We start from the raw sequence: 20100 nt of genomic DNA, 5'->3' as shown, positions 1-20100 counted from the left end.
GGAATATTCAGCCCAGAGTGTGTGTGTAAGAGAGTGTGTGTGTGTGTGTGAGAGTGTGTGTGTGTGTGTGTTTGAGAGAGAGAGAAAGAGTGTGTGTGTGTGTGTTTGAGAGAGAGTGTGTGTGTGTTTGTGAGAGAGTGTGTGTGTGTGTGTGTGTGTGTGTGTGTGAGAGAGTGTGTGTGTGTGTGTGTTTGAGAGAGAGAGAAAAAGTGTGTGTGTGTGTTTGAGAGAGAGAGAAAGAGTGTGTGTGTGAGTATGTGTGTGTGTGTGTGTATGTGCGTGTGTGTGTGTGTTTGAGAGAGAGAGAAAAAGTGTGTGTGTGTGTGAGAGAGTGTGTGTGTGTGTGTGTGTTTGAGAGAGAGAGAAAGAGTGTGTGTGTGTGTGTGTGTTTGAGAGCGAGAAAAGGAGTGTGTGTGTGTGTTTGAGAGAGAGAGAAAAAGAGTGTGTGTGTGTGTGTGTTTGAGAGAGAGAGAAAAAGAGTGTGTGTGTGAGTATGTGTGTGTGTATGTGCGTGTGTGTGTGTGTTTGAGAGAGAGAAAAAGAGTGTGTGTGTGTGTGTTTGAGAGAGAGAGAAAAAGAGTGTGTGTGTGTGTTTGAGAGAGAGAGAAAAAGAGTGTGTGTGTGTGTTTGAGAGAGAGAGAAAAAGAGTGTGTGTGTGTGTTTGAGAGAGAGAGAAAAAGTGTGTGTGTGTGTTTGAGAGAGAGAGAAAAAGTGTGTGTGTGTGTTTGAGAGAGAGAGAAAAAGAGTGTGTGTGTGTGTGTGTGTGTGTTTGAGAGAGAGAGAAAGAGAGTGTGTGTGTGTGTGTATGTGCGCGTGTGTGTTTTTTATAATTGACTTATGTTGGAGTACTTTCCTCTTTAATACCTAATACTGTGAAATTTACAGTCTTCTGGGAAATTAAGCAATATTTGGACAAACTCTTTTTGAGCAGCTTGATTTTATAAAAGTATTCTTTTAAAACCAACTGTCGGCGTCACTTCCACAACTTTCTCAAACTTTTTTCCTGTAGATGGCAGTGTGCCATTCCATTAAACTCTCCTTATATAGACAAGGATTAACTTTGCCGGTGAGTTTAATGCAAATCGCTAAGTGCGGCAACATATTCCATGTATGTGAATGGTGAGTTTCTCAGTGGGATATCATTAGTGTGTAGCCTTTGGAGGGTCACGGCATCTTAGAAAGCTGCTTCCTGATTTCTGTGTTTACCTGTGCATGTGCAATCACTACAAGTCAATGTCTGATTTCCACATTAATAATGGTCAGCACTGTTCACCGCACCATTGGCTGGGACTTTCCATGCCCGCTGGCATTGGGTGTGTGTGGTGATGGGTGGACAATATGGTGAGAAGGCCAACAATCGGTTTCACGACGTTGAAAAACCAGTTTGCAGTCGTTCACTCAGCCCGCCAACAGAGGGCAGCGTTTCCCACCCTCGGACATCGGGAGCCTCATAATAATACATCTACAAATCATTATAAGCCAGCCCGCTGGAATTGTCACCCGCACCCCCACCCTCCCCCACCCCCACCACCCCTCCCCCACCTCTGCTGGATAGTCCACCCAGATGATTGCACACCAACATGTTTCACAACAGCCTATAAAAGACCTGCACTTGGTGGGCTGAACTTTGAGGGGAACTCAGAGGTGAGGGCACAGTAACGTGTTGGAGCGCTCACCACCACCCCCGGTCGCCTGATGGACTTCAAGGTTGAGGCGCATTTGGAGGGGGTGGAGGCAGGGCTGCCCCCATAGTTGAAGGTTGTGTGCACAAGTACATGAGGGGTGGGGAGGGGGGGGGGAAGCAGCAATGCATTAGGGAAACCTGTATAAAGTGCGTCCAAAAGGCGCTCGAGGGACACATCACTAAACCCTGGGGGCCGAGGTCTTTTTGCCTTTCAGGACCACGTCTTCCGTGCAGCAGCCGTGGGCTGGAAGCCCTGAGAGGTGTGCGGTCCGCACTTTAAACATGGCGCCCGGCGTAATGAAGCGGTGAGGTGATGGCGGGTGGGTGAATGAGAGCCCGCTCGCGATGGACACAACGTGTTTTCCCGGGAGTGCATAACTAACGTGGCGGGTTTGGGATGATGTGGTGTGAAAAGCCACCATTGCAGCCAGTGGGTAAATGCTGTTTGACCCACCCGCTGCTGCACTTGGTGCAAACCTGGGACGATTCCGCCCATTATTACTCCTGCAAAATCCAGCCTGATGTGATTTCCCAACCACCGGATGGTGCTGTTGTACACATTACAATTCACAGCCCAAAAATCAGGCTTCCTTTCCTCAAAAGGTGGCTGAGGCAGAGTCCTTGAACATCTTTAAGGCAGAGGTAGATAGATTGTTGATGAACAAGGGGGTGAAAGGTTATCGGGGGTAGGCTGGAATATGAGGTGAAAATCAGATCAGCCGTAATCTTATTGAATGGCAGAGCAGGCTTGAGGGGCTGAGTGGCCTACTCCTGCTCCTATGTTCGTATGGTCTATACTGGGGCTGTGTTCTAACGAGTCTCCTCCCATTCCTCCATCTCACCCTATCAACAGATCCTGCTGCTCCTTTCTCCCGCATCTATTTACCTAACTGCAGTGCATCTATATTGTCCACTGCTCCCTGTTCTACATTCTCACCTTTCTCCTGAATTCCCTATTGGATTTGTTGATGACTATCTTATACGTATGGCCCTTAGTTTTTGACTCTCACACAAGCGGGAACATTTTCTTTACGTTGACCCTATCAAATACATCCTTAAAGACATCCATTAGCTCACCCCTCAGCCTCTCTTTGCTTGGGCAAAGAGCCTCAGCCTGTTCAGTCTTTCCTGACAGGTATGATTTCTCTATTTCTGGTTGTAAAGACTTACGCACAAACCACAGAAGCAAGATGCCACAAATATGAAATGAATGAATGACCAGATAAGCTGTTTTTGCTCCTGTTGGCTGAGGGGTGAATGTTGTCAATGTGTGCATCTAAGTAAGCCTATGTACCAGATTTTCAATGATTTTGATAACCTGTGCAATTTCCCTGTAGAAAAGAATCAAATTAAACAAAGGTCCTACAAAGGGTTGTTTTTATTCATTCACGGGATGTGGGCTTCACTGGCTGGGCCACCATTTGTTGCCTGTCCCTAACTGCCCTTGAGAAGGTGGTGGTGAGCTGCCTTCTTGAACCGCTGCAGCCCCAGTGGTGTAGGTACACCCACAGTGCTGTTAGGGAGGGAGTTCCAGGATTTTGACCCAGCGACAGTGAAGGAATGGCGATATATTTCCAAGTCAGGATGGTGAGTTACTATGTGGTGAACTTCCAGGTGGTGGCATTCCCATCTTTCTGCTGCCCTTGTCCTTCTAGGGACTAGTGGTCATGGGTTTGGAAGATGCTGTCTAAGGAGCCTTGGTGAATTCCTGCAGTGCATTTTGTAGATGATTACACACTGCTGCTAATGTACGTCGATGGTGAAGGGAGTGAATGTTTGTGGCTGTGGTGCCAGTCAAGCTGTGATCCAGTTTAAGAATGCATCATGGAATCTCTCTGAAATGAGGGTGATTGTCCCTCGGAAAGAAATTGAATATAGACTCACATTGATATCACTGCTTTCATGCCGTCAAGATATCCCACAATACTGCACAACCAATGAATTAGCTTGAGTTGGAGCACAGCAAACAACTGTGAAATTAATGGCCAGTTCAACTGCTTTGGATGAATGTTGAAAGCAGGAACAGTTCTCCTGTTCTTCTTTAAATAGTGTCAAGAGTTATTTTGCATCCACCTGAAAAGACAGACAAGACCTTGGTTTAACTTCACATCCAAAAGGTGGTACCGCCAACAGTGTCGAGTTCTCTTGGTATAGAGTGGAGTATGTAAGTTTAGTCTTATGATTTTCCCACAGTGTGAATTCATCTAGGCCTTACTGAATTGCTATTTCTTGATTTGACATTCTGTCCTTTTCAATCTTCATGAGGAGTCAATCAAGTTAGCCTTTCCTCTGATGTCTCCTATTAGCCCCAACATTTGTAGTTGTGTTTAGACAGAAATTTAAACGCCTCCTGCAATGACAAAGCAGGCAAAAAAAAACCCAGAAAATGCCCAAAACTGTCTGAAGGTCAGGCAGCACCTGCTGTGGAGAATCACGGAGTTAACATTTCAGCTGTGGACTATCTTAATGTTACATCCACATTGTTAAGGTTAAGAGAAAAAGGTGATGGGTATTAATTGTATTTGAACACATATAAATAGGGGATAGCTGGGACACTGGGGTGTGTGGTAGGAGACCTGTAAGACTGAACAAGTCAATAAACTCAATAAAGAAAAGCTCTATGTCTTGGTTTTGGCTTCACCTTATGGCTTGGATTCTATTAACAGACTCATGGTCAGAATCAGAAAAATTTACAGCTGGACAGCATTTAAAGCAGAACAGGAGAGGTTGCAGGAATAAAACACACACATACACCATAGAGACACAACAGACAGACACACCCACACAAAGACACAACTGCAGACATACATACAGGCATAGCTCCAAACAAAATTCCAGCACATTCCCCCCACCGCCCCCCCCCCACACACACACACACAAACAACCATATATACATGGCATGCAGCCTCACACACAGAGTCACACAGACAGAATGCCCCCTCTCCCCCCGCACCCCCCCCCACTGCCACCACCACCACCCACCCCAAAGTTATTATATGTCAGATTCTTCTTTATAATGCTATTGTGAAGTACCTTGGAACATTTTACTACAATAAAGTTGCTATATATACAAGTTGCTGTTGTTAAGGTTACGTTACAAGTCAGTCAATATCCCCTTTATTAGATTAATTTAAGAACATGATCTCTTTCAAGTAAAAAAAGGATGTAAAACTTTAGAGGCACCCAAACAATTACAAAATGTGTTTGCCAAACTTTTTTAAAAATTTCAACAATGCCCCTTTAAATTGCCTGATCTGATGGAGAGAGGTGGCACTAGGACCCACGGAGAGCCTATTTATGTTTCCCACCCCCCGCCCCCCCCCCCCCCACTCTCTGACCACAGTAACTGTACTGATTATTTCCCTCTTGCTTTTGTTAAAACCGCAGACATGCAGCGCAGAGTCCTACTCTTCTGGCCAGTTGAGAGCTCAGCCTTTGTCATGTCCTGCAGTGCCTGGGCGGATCTGACAGGAACTTCCCAACTCTCAGCATGGATCAGGCAACTATCCTGGTGAGATTCCTCAGACAGTCACAGAGCAAGAAATGTAGCAAAGAGGAGAACATTGCGGGGGAGTTTCTGGTAAGTCTATTGTTGAGTTACTGTGCAAAGCTGATAAGGATTTTAAACGGAGCCGGCGCTGCACAGAGACGTGCAACAGGTGTCAGAGTGACTAGAAGTCAACTTAGAGGAGTGGCTGAACAGGTCGGCGAGAGGAGACAGTGTTTCTCTCCCTCTCTTGTGAGAGATGTGAACATGGGGAGGCACCCTGTACCTTGAATCATCATGATGCCTTTCCCTCTGATCTCTGAACGTTTTCTGAAAAGATCGGCAGAGGGATAAGTTTCACTGCACCAGCGAAAGAACATAAGGAAGGCTGGTCTGCAATGAGTCGTGGAGTCATTAGCACACTGAAGGAGGTCATTCGGCCCATTGATTTCATGCTGGCTCTCTGAGGAGTCAATCTCATTTAGCAATCAGCCCCTTTATGATTGTGCACTCTTTGTCTTGCAGATGTTTGGATTGGTGGCCCAGTAGACTTTTATAGAGGATGAGGAACTGAGTGTTCTGAGGGAGTCCCGATTATTGGAGGGGTTCCTCAGCGTGTCAATACAGAGTGGCAGTACTTACAGGGAAGTCTTTGTGAAGCATCTCGTGTACCGCGTACAGTCTTGGTCTCCTTACTTAAGAAAGGATATAATTGCAATAGAAACAATTCAGAGAAGGTTCACTCGACTGATTTAAGGGTTATGAGGAAAGGCTGAACAGGTTGGGCCCATAGCCATTGGAGTTTAGATGATTGAGAGGTGATCTTATTGAAACATATAAGATCCTGAGGGGACTTGATAGGGTGGATGCTAAGAGGATGTTTCCTTTGTCTAGAACCTCGGGGACACAGTTTAAGAATTAGGGGTCTCCCATTTAAGACTGAGAGAAAGAGAATTTTTTCCCTCAGAGGGTCGTTAGTCTTTGGCATTTTTGTCCCCAGACAGCAGTGGAGGCTGGGTCGTTGAATATATTCAAGGCTGAGTGATCGACAAGGGAGACAAGGGTTATGGGGGACAGGCGGGCAAGTGGAGTTGAGACCACAATCAGATCAGCCATGATCTTACTGAATGGCGGAGGAGGCTCGAGGGGCCGAATGGCCTACTCCTAGTTCACCTGCGTCAATATTTGCCGTTTTTCAGGGGCTTCCGTGTAAAGAAAAGCCTGAAAACTCTGTCTCTGGATTTCACCTTCACAATGATTCTTTTCTCTAAAGTAAAAGTTACGTAAATTTCTGGTCAACGTTGGTCCAATCCCTATAAATTTGGGACTTTTGGCAGAATATAGTCTTGTTTTTCCAAAGTGCTCACAGACTAGTAGTGAAAGTTATAAAATGATCGTCATTAAGAGATTTGAAGATATTTTTAAAGATAAGTTACTGGTTTATTTTTAGCACTCTTGTAGCATTGTGGGACTCCTCACAGACAGCTGTACATTATAGTGGAGGATGGGTGAAAATGGACATCTTGGCTACAGGAACGTCACAGTAAAACTAGGTGAATAATGTAGTCTGGCTAAGAATGTAGGGAATCGAGCCTCATGAAAATATCCTTCGCACCAATATTATATTTTTCTGTACAGCCCATGATCATAAAACGAAAGACACCATCCAGCCTATTGTGCATGGACAAGCTCTCTGAAAGAGCTCATCATTTAGCCCAGCTCCCTTGTTTTTTTCCATGCTCCTGAAAATTCTGTTCCTCAAGTATTTATCCAGTTCTCCTTTTAAAAACTACTATTGAATCTCCTTCCACTGTCCTTGGAAGAAGCACAGATTCACCGGAATGTTACCAGGACTCCAAATGTTCAATTACTGAGAGAGATTATATAAACCATATTCCCTTGTATTCCCTGGGATCTAGAAGCTTAAGGGGTAATTTTGATTCCATATTTTAGGATTTTGACAGGCATTGATGGGGTAGATAGAGAGAAACCTTTTCTGCTGACAGGGGTGGGGGTGGGACTGGGGGAGGGGGGAGGCTAGATTCAAATCAGGGCCTGACAATTCTGGGGAAATATTGGAAAACACTCCATGATTGGTAGGAGTGTGGAACCCTCTCCCACAAAAAGCAATAGATGTTAGCTCAGTTAATGATTTTAAATCTGACATTAATGGGTCTACACCATAGAAGGGTATAAAGGAATGTGAAGCTAAGACACGTGCCTAGTGTTAGGACACTAGATCAGGCATAAGAAATAGAAGCAGGAAGTGGTCATTCAGCCCTTCAAGCCTGCTCTGCTGTTCAGTAGGATCATGGCTGATTCTAGGTCTCAACTCCACTTTCTTATCACTATCCATATCCATTGAATCCTGATTCCTTGTCCCCATGTTCTAGACGTCCCAACCAGGAGAAACAGCCCCTCAGTATCTACTACCCTGTCAAGTCCCTTCAGAATCTTGTCTGTTTCAGTGAGATCACCTCTCATTCTTCTAAACTCCAGTGAATATAGACCCAATTTACTCAGCCTCTCATTACAGGACAGCCCCCTCATCCCCTGGGACCAATCTAATGAACCTTCACTGTCCCTCTTCCAATACAAGCCACCATTATCATCGTCCGTTGTGCCTCGATTCGAGGATGACGTCCACTCAGGGTCATGAGTTTCTCCCACGGGTCTTTATTTGACCGAACAGGCCCTTTTCTCAGCCCACAGCTCTGCCTCATCATTAAGACGTTGTGACTCAAAGTGTGATGGACAAGTTGTCGTCATTTTGAATGATTGGCAGTGAGCTCCTCCCAGTCATTAATTTCAATGCCGCCGCGCTTCAAGGAGAGCTTCAGAGTGTCTTTGAAGTGTTTTCTTTATCCTCCCCTAGAGCACAGGCCATTTGAGAGTTGAGAGAACAGGACATGGTGGGTGAGATGGTTTTTTGGCCAAGTGAACAGTGTCCAGTCCATCAAAGTTGATTTTGCAGGAGCTTTGCCTGAATGCATGTGGAGCTGGCTTCAAGAAGGACACTAGCATCTGTTTGAATGACCCTCCCATTAAATCCAGAGGATGTGGAGGAAGCAGTGCTGAGTGAATTTCTCTGCTGCTTTTATGTGTCGCTGATACACAGTCCAGGTCTCACTGCAGTACAGGAGTGTGGTAACAACTGCTCTACATTAGGACTGTGAGGAAGTATATCCTTCCTTAAATATGGAGACCAAAACCGAGCACAGTCCTCCAGGTGTGGTCTCAGCAAAGCCTGTAAAATTTTAGCAAGTCTTCCCTATTCTTGCCCTCCAATCTCCTTGCAATAAAGGTCAATGTGCTATTTATCTTCCTAACCACTTGTTTTAACCACATACTAACTTTCTGTGCTCCTTGTACAAGTATACCCAAGCTTCTCTGAATATCAGCATTAACAAGTTTCACACCTTTTTAAAAAAAGGTGTTCTTCTAATTTTATGGTCAAAATGAATAACCTCATATTATCACATTACATTAAACCTCAGCACATTAAACTCCAACTCCAACTTGTTACCCACTCACTTAACATATCTATATCTTTTTGCAGCCTCTTTATCTCCTCCTCACAGATTGCATTCCCATCTAACTTTGTACCATCTTAGATACATTACCCTGTCTCTTTGACTAAGTCTTTCATATAGATTGTAAATAGCTGAGGCCACAGCACTGATCCTTGCAAAGGTCCACTAGTTGCAGCCTGACAACTTGAAAATGCCTTGTTTACCCCTGCTCTCTGCTTCCAGTCCATTAATCAATTCTCTCTCCATGCCAATATACCACCCCCAACTCCATGAGAACGTGTGTTGTGTAATAACCTTTTATGTGGCACCTTATCAAATCCCTATTGAAAATTCAAGCATACTACATCTACTGGCTCCCTTTTACCTATCCTACTAGTCCTGCTTTTTCTCATTCTCTGCCTGAAGGCAGGTCCAACCCACCTTGCCATGATAAAAACAAAAAACTGCGGATGCTGGAAATCCAAAACAAAAACAGAAATACCTGGAAAAACTCAGCAGATCTGGCAGCATTGGCGGAGAAGAACAAAGTTAACGTTTCAAGTCCTCATGACCCTTCGGCAGAACCAAGTAAAAATAGGAGAGGGGTGAAATATAAGCTGGTTTAAGGTGGGGGGTGGGGGGGGGGTGGGTGGGGGAGGTGGTTGTAGGGACAAGCAAGCAGTGATAGGAGCAGATAATCAAAAGATGTCACAGACAAAAGAACAAAGAGGTGTTGAAGGTGGTGATATTATCTAAAAGAATGTGCTAAATAAGAATAGATAGCAGGACATGCAAGGTACAGATAGCTCTAGTGGGGGTGGGGTGAAATAAGACTAAAAGGGCATAAAAGGTATAGATTTAAAAATAATGGAAATGGGTGGGAAAAGAAAAATCTATATAAATTATTGGAAAAAACAAAAGGGAGGGGGAAGAAATGGAAAGGGGGTGGGGAGGGAGGAGGGAGTTCAAGATCTAAAGTTGTTGAACTCAATATTCAGTCCAGAAGGCTGTAAATTATTTTTATTTCTTATTTCACCCTACCCCCACTAAAGCTATCTGTACCTTGCGTGTCCTGCTACCCATTCTTAATTAACACATTCTTTTAGATAATATCACCACTTTCAACGCCTCTTTGTTCTTTTGTCTGTGACATATTTTGATTATCTGCTCCTATCACTGCTTGCTTGTCCCTACAACCACCACCAATCCCCCACTTCTCCCCCCACCCCCCACCTTAAACCAGCTTATATTTCACCCCTCTCCTATTTTTACTTAGTTCTGTTGAAGGGTCATGAGGACTCGAAACCTCAACTTTGTTCTTCTCCGCCGATGCTGCCAGACCTGCTGAGTTTTTCCAGGTATTTCCACCTTGCCATGACCTCCACCACAGGCAGAGGTAGGTCCTGAATCCTCCCCAGCCGATCAGGGATCGACCCCTGTGGCCACAATCTGATCCACACCAGCCATCCAGCCAACTGGTTCCCCCAGGGAGTCTGAGTTGTTGTGGCAGCACACACTTCTGCATGCATGTTGTAGTCTGGAGCTGTGGTTGGCGACGGTAGAGGCTCTAAATTTCTTTCTGTCACATGACTGAGCAGGAATCTCTCCCTCTCTTACTGCCTGCCATTGGCGTGTGTTGGAAATATTTATAAGGTGATACTCAACCTGTTTGGCCCGTTTTGAATGCACCTTCCCTGGAGTGGAACTTGAACCCAGACCTTCTGGCACAGGGGCAGAGATGCTACCCACTGCACCATAAGACCTAACCTTTCTGGCTGCATCCTCAAAAAACTCTAATAAATTTGTTGCATTTACTAACTACCATCCATTAGGACCATTACAGAATCCAGGGAATTTTGGACAATCATAACCAGTGCATTGACTATCTCTTCATCCACCTCTTTTAGAACCCTAGGGTGTAGGTTCATCAGTTCCTGGGGATTCGGTGGATTTTGGTTCTTTAACTTGCTCCAATATTTTTTCTCTTACCTAAAGTTACCTTAAGTTCCTCATCCTATTAGCCCATTGGTTACCTTCAATTTCTGGTCTGTAATTCTACTTCTACTGTGAAGACGGATGCAAATGTCAATGTCTCTACCATTTCCTCCTTATCCAGGAAAATTTCTCCTGTCTCTGCATCTAAGGGACCAACATTTAACTTTGTTACACTCCTTTTTATATACTTGTAAAAGCTCTTACACTTTGTTCTTATAATTCTGGCTAGTTTGCTCTCGTGTTCTACTTCTTCCCTTTTTTATCAACTTTTTGGTGGCCCTTTGCTGGTTTCTAAAACACTTCCAATCCTCAGACTTACTGCTTTTCTTTGCCAAAATCTGGACAAAATCTTGTGGAGGCAGCAGGTGTCTCGGCCACTGGCTGAAGGGCAGGCAAGACACTTGTAACGCCTCTTTTCAGGAAGCCCTGCCACATCTTATGCCATTCAGACACTTGGCAGGCCTTCCCCCAACATCAAGGACCCGGGGGGGGGGGCAGGACATCCTGCCAGCCAAGAGTTGCTGGCCATTTAGAGACCAGCAGCTCTTCTGTACTCAGTAGTGCCACCACAGCAATGGTGGCTGCTGCTGGTATGACACCCACCTGAGGCCTTGGATCGAGAGGGTCCTAGGCACAGGTATGATGGCTGAAAGGTGGATTGTTGGAAGGAGGGGGTTTGGCAGCAAGGGCAGGAAGTGGCTTTCAGTGAGCCTCCCCTTTACAGCTGTCAGGTCCCTCTATCTGCACTGAGTGCCTTTGAGCGAGGGAGGCCCCATCTCCCCACAACCCCATGGGATCCTGCAAGCAAACACATTGCGGTTTGCTAGTCATGCCCACCGCATAGTGAGCCGTTCGCCCGCTGCTGAGTTAATACCAGCGGCGGTAGGATGAGGCCCTTAAGTGGGTATTAATTGCCCACTTAAGGGCCTCAACTGATGGTGGGGCAGGAAGGACATCTACGGGCCTTCCCACCATGGCCTTAATCGGGATGGATGTAAGGTGGAGGAGGTGTCCCCACTGACCACTCTCCCTCCTGATTAAATGCCCCCACCCGCACAAAAGCCTCCATGGGAGAGGGTTTACATGGCCCTCTAACCATCCTCTTTTAATCTAATCCTTGACTTTCTTGGTAAGCCACAGATGGATCTTTCTTGCTGAGTTTTTGTTTTTTTATGGAATCTAATTTTGTTGAATATTTTGAATTGTTTTCTTAAATTTTTCCCACTTAAATTATTTACCACCATACCTTTCAGCCTATTTACCCAATCAACCTCAGCCAGCTCTCCCCTCATATTTATACTTTGTTTAAATTTAAGATTCCTGTTTGTGATTGGCCTGTGTCGCTTTCAAACTTAAAATGGAATTCAGTTGTGTTATGATCACTGTCTCCAAGCAGATCTTTTACTAATTAACTCTGCCTCATTCCAGAATACCAGATATAAATTAGCTTTATCCCTGGTTGGTTCCACAACACATTGTTTTCATGACAGCTTCCTAGAGCATTCTACAAACTCAACTTTATGGTCACCTTTGCTGATTTGATTGGTCAAGTCTATGTGAAAATTGATGTCCCCCGCAAGTATTACTTTGCCTTTGTTCTGACTTCCATTTATTCCTTGCTTAATGCTCTGTCCAGGAAGTCTTGGGACGCTACCCACTGCATCACTGCCTCTGAGCCAGAAGCTCCAGGTTGAAGTCCCATTGGGGGACTTGATGGCCAAGGAAGGTGTGTTCATAACGCAGCCAAACGGGTTGAGTATCAACCTGTAAATGCTTCCAACACAGGCCAACGGCAGGTAGTAAGAGCAGGAGAGATTTCTGGTCAGCCGTGTGATGGAAAGAAATTGGAGCCTCTACCATCACCCTCCATAACTCCAGGCTACAACATGCACATAAAAGTGGGGGTGGAGGGCTGGATGACTGGTATGGATCCAATTGGTACCAAAAGCACAGGGTTCGAACCATGTTCCGGCTGTAGTGGATTTGGAACCTGCACACTTGCCCTATCCTGTGGTGGAGGTAGTGTTGTTGTAGCTCAGACCTGCCTTTGGGCAGAGAACTGGAGAAGAAGAAAGCTCTGTCCACAGGATAACCATTCTGAGGGGCCGCATAAACTACTCCCAACATCCTTGTTATCCCTGACCCCACCCATATTGATTCTACTTCCTGATTTTCTGAGCTAAGATTCTTTCTCACAATTGTCCTTATGTCATTCTTTATTATCAGGGATAAAGCTAATTTATACTCTCCTCCTTTTCCATTCTGTCTACCTTTTTGAAATGTTGTGTACTCTATAATATTTATTTCCCAACCTTGATCACCTTGTAACCATGTTTCTGTAGTGTTGATTAAATCTAAATCTAAATAATTTGTCACTATTTGAGCCAACAGCTATTTATCTTATTGCGAATGGTTCGTGTATTCTGAGAAAGAGCCTTTAATTTTATTTTTTACGATTATTATTTGCATGGACCTTATTCACTGATGCACAGTTACCATTCCCTTCCTGTCCTACTCATCATCACCTTTACCCAAATTGCTTACACTGTTCTATTGTCTCCACTTTTCTCTCTTAGATTTCTAAATCTGCCTTCACCTGAACCCTCCCCCACCTCTTTTTTTTTTAGTTTAAAGTCTTAGTCACAGCCCAAAGTTATATGACTCTCCGGGTCACCAATCCCAGCCCGGTTGAAGTGGTGTCCGTCACAACAGATTAGTTCCCCCTTTCCGAGTGCTGGACCCAGTGCCCCATGAATTGAAACCCCCTTCTTCCCACATCGGGCAGAATTTTATGTCCCGCGGGTGGGTGCGCGCCCGACCTGATCAGGAGTAAAATAGTGGGTGATGACGTCGGGCGAGTGTTCCGACACCATCACGCACTCGTGTCACGTTTCGGTTGGCGGGTGTGCGCGAGAGTCGGCTCAGTGCCCGCCGACAATTAGGAGGCCTATTAAGGCCAATTAATCAATTGATTTAATCTTATTTTTCGCTGCCCGTCCAACCTCACGGTAGACGGGCAGGAGAAGAGGCCAGGCAGCCTTTTGCGTTTTTGAGGAAACCTCACCCACGGGCGGGATGAGGCTTCCAACAGTAATTTTTTTAAAAGATAAAAATTTTGAAACATAATATTTATTCTGTGACTGAATCACATGTGGGGGACACGTTTCCCTAAATTTTAAAATCTTTATTTTTCATTTTAAGATTCTTCAGCTCCCTGAGGCAGCTCCCTGCCTCCAGGGAGCTTTCTGTGCATGCGCAGACTTCAATGCCCACACTCCTCCCGCCCCTACCCTGGCAGCGCTGAGGCTCTCAGCGCGCGTCTCACACCGGCTGGCCGTTTCTCAGCCGTTCCCAAGCCTGCCTACCGGTCCTGCCGGACAAAGGGAAAATCCTACCCACCATCTTTCAGCCACATGTTTAATTCTCTATCCTGCTTGACCCTATGCCCATTGGCCTGTGGCTGGGGCGGCAACCCAGAGATTATTACCTTTGAGCTTCTGTGTTTAATTTGGACCCTAACTCCTCAAACTTCTCAGCAGAACCCCATTCCTATTTCCACATATGTTGCTGGTTCTTACGTGAACCACAACAACTGGGTCCTTCCCCTCCCACTCCAAGTTCATCTCCAACCATGCTGTTTCTCCCATACTCTCTCACTGTAAATGACCACGCTGTTTCTACCATACGCTCTCACTGTAAATGACCATGCTGTTTCTCCCATACTCTCTCACTGTAAATGACACACTGTTTCTCCCATACTCTCACTGTAAATGACCACGCTGTTTCTCCCATACTCTCTCACTATAAATGACCACGATGTTTCTGCCACACTGTCTCACTCTGACTACACTGTTCCTCTCGCAGTCTCTTCCTGTAAATGACCACGCTGTTTCTCTCACTGTAAATGACCACGCTGTTTCTCTCACTGTAAATGACCATGCTGTTTCTCCCACACTCTCTCACTGTAAATGACCACGCTGTTTCTCCCATACTCTCTCACTGTAAATGACCATGCAGTTTCTCCCATACTCTCTCACTGTAAATGACCACACTATTTCTCCCATACTCTCTCACTGTAAATGACCACACTGTTTCTCCCACACTCTCTCGCTGTAAATGACCACGCTGTTTCTCTTGCAGTCTCTCACTGTAAATGACCACGCTGTTTCTCCCACAGTCTCTCACTGTAAATGACCACGCTGTTTCTCCCATACTCTCTCACTGTAAATGACCACGCTGTTTCTCCCACAGTCTCTCACTGTAAATGACCACACTGTTTCTCCCATACTCTCTCACTGTAAATGACCACGCTGTTTCTCCCATACTCTCTCACTGTAAATGACCATGCTGTTTCTCCCATACTCTCTCACTGTAAATGACCACGCTGTTTCTACCATACTCTCTCACTGTAAATGACCATGCTGTTTCTCCCATACTCTCTCACTGTAAATGACCACGCTGTTTCTCCCATACTCTATCACTGTAAATGACCACGCTGTTTCTCTTGCAGTCTCTCGTTGTAAATTACCACGCTGTTTGTCTTGCAGTCTCTCCCTGTAAATGACCATGTTGTTTCTCCCACAGTCTCTCACTGTAAATGACCATGCTGTTTCTCCCACACTCTCTCACTCTGACTACACTGTTCCTCTCGCAGTCTCTTCCTGTAAATGACCACGCTGTTTCTCTCACTGTAAATGACCATGCTGTTTCTCCCACACTCTCTCACTGTAAATGACCACGCTGTTTCTCCCATACTCTCTCACTGTAAATGACCATGCTGTTTCTCCCATACTCTCTCACTGTAAATGACCACGCTGTTTCTCCCATACTCTCTCACTGTAAATGACCACGCTGTTTCTCCCACACTCTCTCACTGTAAATGACCACGCTGTTTCTCCCATACTCTCTCACTGTAAATGACCACACTGTTTCTCCCATACTCTCTCACTGTAAATGACCACGCTGTTTCTCCCATACTCTCTCACTGTAAATGACCATGCTGTTTCTCCCATACTCTCTCACTGTAAATGACCACGCTGTTTCTCCCATACTCTCTCACTGTAAATGACCACGCTGTTTCTCTTGCAGTCTCTCACTGTAAATGACCACGCTGTTTGTCTTGCAGTCTCTCCCTGTAAATGACCATGCTGTTTCTCCCACACTCTCTCACTGTAAATGACCACGCTGTTTGTCTTGCAGTCTCTCCCTGTAAATGACCATGTTGTTTCTCCCACAGTCTCTCACTGTAAATGACCATGCTGTTTCTCCCACACTCTCTCACTCTGACTACACTGTTCCTCTCGCAGTCTCTTCCTGTAATTGACCACGCTGTTTCTCTCACTGTAAATGACCATGCTGTTTCTCCCATACTCTCTCACTGTAAATGACCACGCTGTTTCTCCCATACTCTCTCACTGTAAATGACCACGCTGTTTCTCCCATACTCTCTCACTGTAAATGACCACGCTGTTTCTCCCACACTCTCTCACTGTAAATGACCACGCTGTTTCTCCCTTACTCTCTCACTGTAAATGACCACGCTGTTCCTCCCATACTCTCTCACTGTAAATGACCACACTGTTTCTCCCATACTCTCTCACTGTAAATGACCACGCTGTTTCTCCCATACTCTCTCACTGTAAATGACCATGCTGTTTCTCCCATACTCTCTCACTGTAAAAGACCACGCTGTTTCTCCCATACTCTCTCACTGTAAATGACCACGCTGTTTCTCTTGCAGTCTTTCACTGTAAATGACCATGTTGTTTCTCCCACAGTCTCTCACTGTAAATGACCATACTGTTTCTTCCACACTCTCTCACTCTGACTACACTGTTCCTCTCGCAGTCTCTTCCTGTAAATGACCACGCTGTGTGTCTTGCAGTCTCTCCCTGTAAATGACCATGTTGTTTCTCCCACAGTCTCTCACTGTAAATGACCATGCTGTTTCTCCCATACTCTCTCACTGTAAATGACCATGCTGTTTCTCCCATACTCTCTCACTGTAAATGACCACGCTGTTTCTCCCATACTCTCTCACTGTAAATGACCACGCTGTTTCTCTTGCAGTCTTTCACTGTAAATGACCACGCTGTTTCTCCCACAGTCTCTCACTGTAAATGACCATGCTGTTTGTCTTGCAGTCTCTCCCTGTAAATGACCATGTTGTTTCTCCCACAGTCTCTCACTGTAAATGACCATGCTGTTTCTCCCACACTCTCTCACTCTGACTACACTGTTCCTCTCGCAGTCTCTTCCTGTAAATGACCACGCTGTATCTCTCACTGTAAATGACCATGCTGCTTCTCCCACACTCTCTCACTGTAAATGACCACGCTGTTTCTCCCATACTCTCTCACTGTAAATGACCATGCTGTTTCTCCCATACTCTCTCACTGTAAATGACCACGCTGTTTCTCCCATACTCTCTCACTGTAAATGACCACACTGTTTCTCCCATACTCTCTCACTGTAAATGACCACACTGTTTCTCCCATACTCTCTCACTGTAAATGACCACACTGTTTCTCCCACACAATCTCGCTGTAAATGACCACGCTGTTTCTCTTGCAGTCTCTCACTGTAAATGACTGCGCTGTTTCTCCCACACTCTCTCACTCTCACTACACTGTTCCTCTCGCAGTCTCTTCCTGTAAATGACCACGCTGTTTCTTCACTGTAAATGACCATGCTGTTTCTCCCACATTCTCTCACTGTAAATGACCATGCTGTTTCTCCCATACTCTCATTCTGTAAATGACCACGCTGTTTCTCCCACATTCTCTCACTGTAAATGACCACACTGTTTCTCCCACACTCTCTCACTGTAAATGACCACGCTGTTTCTCCCATACTCTCTCACTGTAAATGACCACACTGTTTCTCCCATACTCTCTCACTGTAAATGACCACGCTGTTTTGCCCATACTCTCTCACTGTAAATGACCATGCTGTTTCTCCCATACTCTCTCACTGTAAATGACCACGCTGTTTCTACCATACTCTCTCACTGTAAATGACCACGCTGTTTCTCCCATACTCTCTCGCTGTAAATGACCACGCTGTTTCTCTTGCAGTCTCTCACTGTAAATGACCACGCTGTTTCTCCCACAGTCTCTCACTTTAAATGACCACGCTGTTTCTCCCACACTCTCTCACTGTAAATGACCACACTGTTTCTCCCATACTTTCTCACTGTAAATGACCACGCTGTTTCTCCCATACTCTCTCACTGTAAATGACCACGCTGTTTCTCCCATACTCTCTCACTGTAAATGACCACGCTGTTTCTCTTGCAGTCTCTCACTGTAAATGACCACGCTGTTTGTCTTGCAGTCTCTCCCTGTAAATGACCATGCTGTTTCTCCCACACTCTCTCACTGTAAATGACCACGCTGTTTGTCTTGCAGTCTCTCCCTGTAAATGACCATGTTGTTTCTCCCACAGTCTCTCACTGTAAATGACCATGCTGTTTCTCCCACACTCTCTCACTCTGACTACACTGTTCCTCTCGCAGTCTCTTCCTGTAATTGACCACGCTGTTTTTCTCACTGTAAATGACCATGCTGTTTCTCCCATACTCTCTCACTGTAAATGACCACGCTGTTTCTCCCATACTCTCTCACTGTAAATGACCACGCTGTTTCTCCCATACTCTCTCACTGTAAATGACCACGCTGTTTCTCCCATACTCTCTCGCTGTAAATGACCACGCTGTTTCTCTTGCAGTCTCTCACTGTAAATGACCACGCTGTTTCTCCCACATTCTCTCACTGTAAATGACCACGCTGTTTCTCCCACACTCTCTCACTATAAATGACCACGCTGTTTCTCCCATACTCTCTCACTGTAAATGACCACACTGTTTCTCCCATACTCTCTCACTGTACATGACCACACTGTTTCTCCCATACTCTCTCACTGTAAATGACCACGCTGTTTTGCCCATACTCTCTCACTGTAAATGACCATGCTGTTTCTCCCATACTCTCTCACTGTAAATGACCACGCTGTTTCTACCATACTCTCTCACTGTAAATGACCACGCTGTTTCTCCCATACTCTCTCGCTGTAAATGACCACGCTGTTTCTCTTGCAGTCTCTCACTGTAAATGACCACGCTGTTTCTCCCACAGTCTCTCACTTTAAATGACCACGCTGTTTCTCCCACACTCTCTCACTGTAAATGACCACACTGTTTCTCCCATACTTTCTCACTGTAAATGACCACGCTGTTTCTCCCACACTCTCTCACTGTAAATGACCACGCTGTTTCTCCCATACTCTCTCACTGTAAATGACCACGCTGTTTCTCCCATACTCTCTCACTGTAAATGACCACGCTGTTTCTCTTGCAGTCTCTCGCTGTAAATGACCACGCTGTTTGTCTTGCAGTCTTTCCCTGTAAATGACCATGCTGTTTCTCCCACAGTCTCTCACTGTAAATGACCATGCTGTTTCTCCCACACTCTCTCACTCTGACTACACTGTTCCTCTCGCAGTCTCTTCCTGTAAATGACCACGCTGTTTCTCTCACTGTAAATGACCACGCTGTTTCTCTCACTGTAAATGACCATGCTGTTTCTCCCACACTCTCTCACTGTAAATGACCACGCTGTTTCTCCCATACTCTCTCACTGTAAATGACCATGCACTTTCTCCCATACTCTCTCACTGTAAATGACCACACTATTTCTCCCATACTCTCTCACTGTAAATGACCACACTGTTTCTCCCACACTCTCTCGCTGTAAATGACCACGCTGTTTCTCTTGCAGTCTCTCACTGTAAATGACCACGCTGTTTCTCCCACAGTCTCTCACTGTAAATGACCACGCTGTTTCTCCCATACTCTCTCACTGTAAATGACCACGCTGTTTCTCCCACAGTCTCTCACTGTAAATGACCACACTGTTTCTCCCATACTCTCTCACTGTAAATGACCACGCTGTTTCTCCCATACTCTGTCACTGTAAATGACCATGCTGTTTCTCCCATACTCTCTCACTGTAAATGACCACGCTGTTTCTATCATACTCTCTCACTGTAAATGACCATGCTGTTTCTCCCATACTCTCTCACTGTAAATGACCACGCTGTTTCTCCCATACTCTCTCACTGTAAATGACCACGCTGTTTCTCTTGCAGTCTCTCGTTGTAAATTACCACGCTGTTTGTCTTGCAGTCTCTCCCTGTAAATGACCATGTTGTTTCTCCCACAGTCTCTCACTGTAAATGACCATGCTGTTTCTCCCACACTCTCTCACTCTGACTACACTGTTCCTCTCGCAGTCTCTTCCTGTAAATGACCACGCTGTTTCTCTCACTGTAAATGACCATGCTGTTTCTCCCACACTCTCTCACTGTAAATGACCACGCTGTTTCTCCCATACTCTCTCACTGTAAATGACCATGCTGTTTCT

General features: G+C 45.4%; 1 protein-coding gene across 5 annotated transcripts in view; it reads left to right on the top strand.

Moving 5' to 3' along the window:
* The first annotated feature begins 5042 nt into the window (after positions 1-5042).
* Positions 5043-20100, top strand: part of LOC121281777 (tyrosine-protein phosphatase non-receptor type 22-like) — a 100848-nt gene continuing 85790 nt past the window's right edge. For 2 of the 5 annotated variants that reach the window (XM_041194750.1, XM_041194748.1), the window contains exon 1: positions 5059-5195. Coding sequence is in view for 3 of the 5 variants with exons in the window: in XM_041194748.1 (XP_041050682.1) it covers positions 5175-5195 (21 nt within the window). In the remaining 2 variants the exon portion in view is untranslated. Of the gene's footprint in view, positions 5265-20100 lie in introns of all 5 variants that reach the window. The other 3 variants (XM_041194747.1, XM_041194746.1, XM_041194749.1) reach the window with 2 other exon arrangements.

Source organism: Carcharodon carcharias, chromosome 9, assembly GCF_017639515.1.
Source record: "Carcharodon carcharias isolate sCarCar2 chromosome 9, sCarCar2.pri, whole genome shotgun sequence".
Taxonomy (NCBI): domain Eukaryota; kingdom Metazoa; phylum Chordata; class Chondrichthyes; order Lamniformes; family Lamnidae; genus Carcharodon; species Carcharodon carcharias.
This window is presented reverse-complemented; position numbering and strand designations above follow the sequence as displayed.